At 32.9% G+C, this 8752-nt stretch overlaps 1 protein-coding gene across 1 annotated transcript; it reads left to right on the top strand.

Annotated features, from left to right (window-relative positions):
• The first annotated feature begins 2 nt into the window (after positions 1–2).
• LOC121213775 (uncharacterized) lies at positions 3–5382 on the top strand. The gene is made up of 3 exons (XM_041086834.1): positions 3–91; positions 309–1160; positions 4822–5382. Exons 2-3 carry the CDS (start codon positions 432–434, stop codon positions 5296–5298), a joined length of 1206 nt encoding a protein of 401 aa, XP_040942768.1. The 5' UTR covers positions 3–91; positions 309–431; the 3' UTR covers positions 5299–5382.
• Positions 5383–8752: the final 3370 nt, after the last annotated feature.

Below are 8752 nucleotides of genomic sequence, written 5' to 3'. Positions count from 1 at the left end.
AGCTTTGAAAAGATTTTATGTTTATGATTGTCCTCAATTGACGAACTCTCCCATTCAACATGTCCACAAGAAGCTCGAGTTGAGGTTAGAGGTAGGCTTCGTTTACTCTTTATTCGATTCCCATTCCGTTGATTACATATCTCTTAACTCATGATTAATAAAAAAATTCTTCTAGGAAATGGTATATTGGTATTGTTTAGTTGAATAGATGACTCAATTGTTATGCTGAATTGTTATCTAATTCAAAATCTAATTGGTTCTTTCATTATTTTCGCCCTATACTAATTAATGATTTGTTTTCACTTCAGAGTGTTGGATTATCTGCATTCAAGGAATTGTTTGGTAATACGAAAAATCTTCTTGTCCATAGAATTTGGGATGACAAAATTCTCATTCCAGATCTTGTAAATTTAGAGCATCATTCACAAGCAATGATGGGTTTTAAATACAACGGTGAACCTTCCGAAGGTTGCTTTCCAAATCTAAAAAGTTTGAGGGTCAAAAATTGTGTAAACTTGTTGAAAGTATTTGAAATCGCTGAGGGCCTTTATAACCAAGAAGAAAATCAGGCACCACAGATCCTCTCAAAATTGGAGTATTTGGAGCTATCTTATTTACTAGACTTAAGACAGATAGTAAAAGGTCCCACCCGTTATGTCAACCTCCAAAGTCTAAAGGTTTTAGACATAATAAGGTGCAGCGAACTGAAATCTCTCTTCCCACTCTCAGTCACTCAAACCCTAAGGTCGTTGGAAGAACTCAATATACATGAATGTGGTGAACTAGTACATGTTTTCATGGAGTTGGAAGAAGAAGAAGAAGAAGATGATGATGATGATGATGATGATGATGATGATGATGATGACGACGACGACGACGATGATGGAGGAATAGAATCGGACGCACTTTGCTTGCCAAACTTGAAAACTGTGGAGATAACACAATGCCCACGTCTAAAATATGTCTTCCCACTTGCTTTGGCTCGAGGTTTCCCTCGTCTACAAAAGCTACAACTTGTTGGTTTAAGAAGCTTGAGGGCTTTTGTTGCAAGAAACAATTTTTTGGAAGCACCAGCTTTGGAAAATTTATGTATCCATGGCAGTTCAGCATTATCGAATTTCACCTTTCAAAAAGAAGCAAACAACTGTTTTCCATCAAAGGTACTTTTTCTTTTTACCCTTTTTCTTAATTCATTTTACTCATATGTAAGATAGTAGTTTGCTTAACCAAATGATAATTCCACTGCAATTTCAATTCCATTTCTATTAGTTATGTCTAATGGAAAGGATAATGTAACACCCCTTACCCGTATCCAACACCGGAATAGGGTACGAGGTATCACCAAAACACATACACTTGTAAGCGTATTTAACCGAGTTATAAAATTTCATCTAAATTAAAACTTTCAAAATAATTAACATGCTTCTATAACTTTTCACAATATATCCTCGAAATATTATAATCATAATAATTAGGGCCTATGAGACCCGATACATACTCATGCAATTCAATGATTCATTTCCATTTCATTCAATCCGCAATTTCTCATGCTCACAATTTAAATCATATCACTAACAATTTCCATTTAATTCACGTACAATTCAATGACATTAAGTTCAACACTAATACGTATTTACCATTTAGCTCAACATTTATCGATTATACCATTCATTAACACATTTATGAAATTCTCAATTTTGCAATGAAGATATCACTTTAGCTTAAATAACTACATCATCCTGGTATAAATACACAATCACTTATCCATTTGCTTTAATTCTTTTGGGCCCATTTGTCACTTACCATCCTTAATCAAATTAGGGAACGGTTACGAAAAATTGAGTAATTCACTTCCATTTTGCCATAGTATAACTATGGCCTTACTTATGATCACTTATCAATTGTCCCTGATCAGATAAGTGTAGCTAGGCTACCACTTATCACTTTGTCACTTGATCAGATAAGTGTAGCTAAAACTACCACTTATCACTTTGTCACTTGATCAGATAAGTGTAGCTAATGCTACCACTTATCACTTTGTCACTTGATCAGATAAGTGTAGCTAATGCTACCACTTATCACTTTATCTCTTGATCAGATAAGTGTAGCTAAGGCTACCACTTATCACTTTATCTCTTGATCAGATAAGTGTAGCTAATGCTACCACTTATCACTTTATCACTTTATCAGATAAGTGTAGCTAAGGCTACCACTTATCACTTTATCTCTTGATCAGATAAGTGTAGCTAATGCTACCACTTATCACTTTGTCACTTGATCAGATAAGTGTAGCTAATGCTACCACTTATCACTTTGTCACTTGATCAGATAAGTGTAGCTAATGCTACCACTTATCACTTTATCACTTGATCAGATAAGTGTAGCTAATGCTACCACTTATCACTTTATCACTTGATCAGATAAGTGTAGCTAAGGCTACCACTTATCACTTTCTCACTTGATTAGATAAGTGTAGCTAATGCTACCACTTATCACTTTATCACTTGATCAGATAAGTGTAGCTAAGGCAACCACTTATCACTTTCTCACTTGATCAGATAAGTGTAGCTAATGCTACCACTTATCACTTTGTCACTTGATCAGATAAGTGTAGCTAAGGCTACCACTTATCACTTTGTCACCACTTATCACTTGTTCTTGATCAGATAAGTGTAGCTAAAGCTACCACTTATCACTTTATCACTGATCAGAAGAACTCAAATCCAGCGTTCCGCTCAATTTGATCATTTATTCATATATCAGGCTTACCAACATGTGTTAATTCATAAACCATTCATGACATTATTTCATGCCAAATCATATACTGAATATACCATACACACATACTATGAAACTTTATTTTCACACATGAGCTTGAACCATGACCAATAATACACAAATATAAGCATCATTCATATTTGTCGTTTATCAGTTATAATCAAACACATGACCATTTATACACGAATCATTCATATATTTCCCAATTTTCCTCCACCTCCTCTCCATTCCTCATCCTTAATGTGTATAACACATTTAAACAACATTATTCATACTTTCACTATTTTCTTGTATGTAAAATTCAAGCTGTCCGTCTGAGTCTGAGTCACTAAATTATTTTTATCCGGAGTTACAGAGCTCCAAATTAAGATCCGTAAATTTTCCCTGAAACTAGACTCACATATCTTCTTACCATAAAATTTTCAGAATTTTTGGTTTAGCCAAATAGTACAGTTTATTCTTTAAAGTTTCCCCTGTTTCGCTGTCTGACAGTTCCGACCACTCTTCACTAAAAATTAATTATCTCATTGTACAGAATTCGGATGATGTTTTCGTTTGTTTTTTCTAAAAATAGACTCATTAAGGATTATAACCATATAAATTATAACTCATAATCATTTTTTTAAAATTTTTAATGATTTTCCAAAGTCAGAACAAGGGAACCCGAGTTCATTCTGACCTTGTCTCACAAAATCTATTATATCTCATGATTTACAATTCCATTGCTCACACCATTTCTTTTATAAGAAACTAGACTCAATAAGCTTTAATTTCATATTTTATTCATCCTCTAATTCAATCTCTACAATTTTTTTGTGATTTTTCAAAGTTACACTACTACTGCTGTCCAAAACTGCTTTAGTGCAAAATGTTGATTTCCATTTTGCCCCAAATTTCACAGTTTATACAATTCGGTCCTTTCTCAATTAACCCCTCAATTAATCTAATTTTCTCAATTAATACTTTACCTAGACATTATAAGTTGTATCACAACTATTGAAATTCAGAATTTCTACATATAACTCTATCTTCAAACTCTTTTACTATTAGGTCCCAAACATTCACTTTCTATTCAATTCTTTCAATAAAATCAACATATGAACAATTTAAAGCTCTAATTCCATGATAAATCATCATATACTTCCAGCATGTATTCATAGCAACTTTCAACTTCTTTCATAGAATCAAAAACTAATGAATTCAACAAGTGGGTCTAGTTGTAAAAGTAACAAAAACACAAAAATTTCAAGAAATAGTCAAGAATTGAACTTACTTGTAGTAAAAATATGAAGAACCAGCTTGAAGAGGCCCTTCCATGGTGTTTTTGCTGATGAGAATGCAGAAAAATGAAGAGAAATCTAGATAATTCCACTTGGGTCCTAACTTTATTAAGCAAATTTTGCAATATTTCAATTTTGCCCTTAATTTTCCTTACTTTCTTGCTGATTTCCTGCCTTTGCCGTCCAGCCCAAATAGACCTTGGGTCTATTTTCCTTTTAAGCCCTCTTCCTTTTATCATTTAAGCTATTTAATCATTTCCCAAAATTTTGCATTTGTTACAATTTAGTCTTTTTTGTTCAATTAATTATCGGAACTTTAAAATTTCTTAGCGAAACTTTAATACTAACTTTTTAACACTCCATAAATATTTATAAAAATATTTCTGGCTCGGTTTAAAATCCCCGAGGTCTTGATACCTCATTTCGATTCTAATTATTTTAATATTTATTTCTAGTGCACTATTCAGTATTTCAAAAATTTTCCTAACTTCACATTTAACTTATACTCACTAAATTAATAATATTTTCTACCCATTCGTCGAATTTAGTGATCTCAAAACCACTGTTCTGACTAAACCCAAAATCGGGCTATTACAGATAAATCATATAGTATTAAATTTTTTTTTTGAAGTTTTGGCAATATAATTAGTAGTAAAAATTTTAGGAAATATAGTTAATTGATGGACACAAATTCACAATATGGATATTTTTTTCTCTGTAATCATGCTTATATTATGCTTTTTAATTTGGACAAATGTTTCAGCTTCAAGGGGGAGATTTCATGCCAAATCCAAAGAAAATGGAGCTTTTTAATTTGATTTGGCTGCGAGATAATCTTAGAGAACTAATAGTTCACTACAACAATAATTTGACATACATCTTTCCAGTGATGCTCATTCAACATTTATCACAATTAAGCATTCTAGAGATAAAGTCATGTGAGAAATTGAAGGGAATAATTGGCAATGATGACATTTTGGCATCATCATCACAAGGTACTCGATTGGAGATGAAAATGGTATTTCCTCAGTTAAAGCAAATAGTACTTGAAGATTTGCCAAAGCTTGAGAGCTTCAGCCCTGTGGGTTATCAGCTGGAATTCCCATGTTTGGATTTGCTTAACATTAAGCAATGTTCCAAGATTATCACAAGTTTCACTGCAGATTATTTAACATTAACTGTGCATGCTAAAACTAATCAGGTATCTATCCTCCCAACACTCTTTTACTATTGTTTCTAATATATATGAAATTGAGTTACTTTTCTTCTCTTTTTATATTATTCTCAACAAAGTTTAATTGTTATGAAATGAAGGCATCCCAACTAGATGATGCTAGTCCTTCACAAGAAGTTATTTTTTGGAAAAGGCGTAGACCTACTTTACTACCTCAGTATATAGAAGAAACTGGAGAAATTTCACCATTAAAGTGAAAAATGTTGCAGAAAGCATACTTGAACTTAAATATCACATCTATAGCATGTGTGACCAAGCTACACTAGTTACTTAACCAGGTAAATATGTCATGATCATCTACTTTTCTTCTCACATTTGTTTTTTGTTTTTGTCTTTTTAGTTCTAATTATGACTTATTTATTAACGAAGATTAGAATGAATGATGGTGAGAATTCGGTTTCAATAGAGTTGCAGGAATCCGCTGAACCAATTCCACAGTGTAAGGTACTATGTAAAATGTGTATGAACAGAAAGATAAACTGTAGTGTAATTCTTTAATCAATATTTCCTTATCCTTGAATGAACATATTGATGAAGCTTATATACTCATATGAGAATAACTGCTCCTAACCAACTATTTAATAGATTTGATAACAGACTAACAACCTTAACAATCTTTATACTATTGTTTAACACACAACTCCTCAAACTTATATCATCCAACAAAGTGGCTGGCTTTGATTGCATCATAGTGAGTTACCTCTTTTGGTATATGGAATCTCTGTGCCTAGGATGATCTATGTTGGAACTTAGAAAACAGAATAGGAAATTTCAACTGAAACTTAAGCTTTAAGCTTTGATGTCTTGCTAAACAAACAAAGGAAATAGGCTTAAGTTATAAGAACAGAATGCTTTGAATAAAACCAAAACAAAAACAAGAATTTACTGAAAGATTCATCCATCAATTTGAAACAAAAAAAAATACATATATCAAGCAATCAGCTTGTCAAAAAAGATAAAAATGTCACCTAAACATACTTAACTCCACTAACAAATTCTTGAAACTTAAAAACCTTTTCTTGGACACTTGGTTAAGCTGATTTATCAAATCTATTAGCACCAAATTACATCAAGTATGTAACAGCCCGATTTTGGGCCTAGTCGGAATAGTGGTTTCGGGACCACAAATCCGACGAGGGAAAATATGGTTATTATTATATTTTTATGGTCTACAATTTCACGGAAAATTTTCGTAAAAATTTCGTTCGAAAATTTCGACGTTTGGGCACTCAATTTAGTCAAAAGGACTAAATTGTAAATAGTGCAAAAGTTGAGTTCTATATGTAGAAGTATCTAATTGATATGAAATTTTAAATTGGAGGTCTTTATGTGGTAATTAGACCATTAGTTAGTTGATGGACAAAAATAGACATAAGAAATGAGAGAAATAGATTTTTTTTAAGTGGGGGCATATTAGTCATTTGGTAATAAAAAAATAAAATGGGAAAAAGATGACAAAAATCATCATCTTCCTCATTAGTTGCTGCCGAAATTTGAAGGAAGCCATAGCTAAGGTTTCTTTGCTTTCTCAAGCTCATAGTAAGTGCATCCTAGCCCCGTTTTTAATGTTCTTCGCATTTTTGGAATCCTCGTAACTCGGTTTAGCTTATTCTAGCAATAATTCGTGTTAGGGCTCATATTTGGAAAAATACCCATAGGTGAAATGTGTTTATTTTGCTGTTTTATGGTGGAATATGAAGCTATAAATTATGTTAAACAACTTTTGCTAAGCGATTTTAAGCGAAAACGGGTAAATAGGCATAATCGGTAAAAATAATTATTGTTCATAAGTGTATGTTAGAGTGAGAATTTGATGTTGCCATAGAAGGGAAAAATGTTCAGCATGTCATAAAACCTAAGAATAAGTGATGAAGTTTAATTTCCGAGCTTGGGGACAAAAGTGTAATTATGCAAAAGTTTGGGGGCAAAATTGTAATTTTTCAAAAAGTTGGGTGGTGGATTATTTTAATGAATGTGAACATTAAATGAGTTAAATTTGCTATTATAGATCAAGAAAGACGTGAAGATTATCTCAAACGAGGAAAAGAAAAGATAGTGGAGTGAAGTGCAAAATTACGATATTTTGCACCGAGGTAAGTAAACACGTGACTTGATGTATTATTTTGACATTAATTGATATATGTTGAGATTTATTTGGAATTAAAATAAATGTTTGGCCATATCCTAAAAATGTTGTTAAATCGGGAAAGGTGGTAAAGGGTTGCAATATATGATTTATGGGTTGAACACTCGGAATAAGCCGAAGTATGTTGTACATAAAGGGGTTGCTGTGTGCTGATTCCCCGATTCATTGGTGGTGCTATGTGCGATATCCACCGTATCTTTGAAATGTGAAAGGGGGTTGCTATGTGCTGATTCCCCCGAGGGGTTGCTAAGTGCTGATTCCCCAGTTCATTGGTGGTGCTAAGTGCGATATCCACCGTATCTCTGAAATAAAAAGGGGGTTGCTATGTGCTGATTCCCCCAAGGGGTTGCTAAGTGCTGATTCCCCGATTAAGTGGTGGTGCTAAGTGCGAGATCCACCAATAACGGTTAACATTCCGAGTGCTCAACGAAAAAGTGTGGAAGGTGAATATTGCCATATGGTGGAAATTTTTATGGGGCAAATATTGAGTTGGATACTAAATCGATCCATGTATGAGATGGGAGAAAATATCAAAAACGAAAAAAGGAACGATTTAGTTATAAACTGTGTTGAACAACAGCAGATGGGTAACTTTGAAAAATCACCATAAATGGTGGAAAATGAATGGGAAGCTGAATAATATATGAAATTGAAGCTGAATGTGTCTATTTTCATATGAAATAAATAGAATAAGCAAAAGAGTTGTATTTTTGGAGATATCTGAATTTTATTGAAACAGGGCTGGATTGATTTCGGGATCCCCTGTTCTAACTTTGGAAAATCACCAAAAATTGTACAAAAATAATTATGGTGTGAAATTTATATTCCTGGATTCCTTATTGACTCTATTTTTAATAGAAACAAGCGAAACCATTTTTAAAATTTTGTACAGAGAGTTAAGTGAATTTTTTTGAGGAAGGGTCAGAACCGTTGGGCAGTGAAACAGGGGAAGTTTTAATGAATAAACTGTACTAATTGGCTGGGTAAAAAATTCTGAAATTTTTATGGTGAAATGGTATATGAGTCTAGTTTCAGGAAAAATTTACGAAACTCAATTTGGAGCCCTGTAGCTCCGGATAAAAATAAATTAGCGACTATGACGCAGAAAAACAGTTTGCTGGAAATTGCCTAAACAATGAAGTTATTCATGAATAAGTTTATATTTTGGTGTAGTTATGTGAGTAATTACTTATTTATCATGTGTTTACTTACTAAGCTATATGCTTACTCGATTTTATTTTTCCCTTGATTATAGTGACTTCCGACAACTCGGAAATTTGGAACGAAGTCAGACAATCATCCACACTATCCTTC

Source organism: Gossypium hirsutum, chromosome D01, assembly GCF_007990345.1.
Source record: "Gossypium hirsutum isolate 1008001.06 chromosome D01, Gossypium_hirsutum_v2.1, whole genome shotgun sequence".
NCBI lineage: Eukaryota > Viridiplantae > Streptophyta > Magnoliopsida > Malvales > Malvaceae > Gossypium > Gossypium hirsutum.
Note: the sequence above shows the minus strand (reverse complement) of the source record. Positions and strands in the feature narration are given on the sequence as shown.

Coding starts and splice junctions, on each gene's coding strand:
- LOC121213775 (XM_041086834.1), top strand. CDS start 432: ATGATGGGTTTTAAATACAACGGTGAACCTTCCGAAGGTTGCTTTCCA. Junction 1,161..4,821: donor ACAACTGTTTTCCATCAAAG/GTACTTTTTCTT, acceptor CAAATGTTTCAG/CTTCAAGGGGGAGATTTCAT.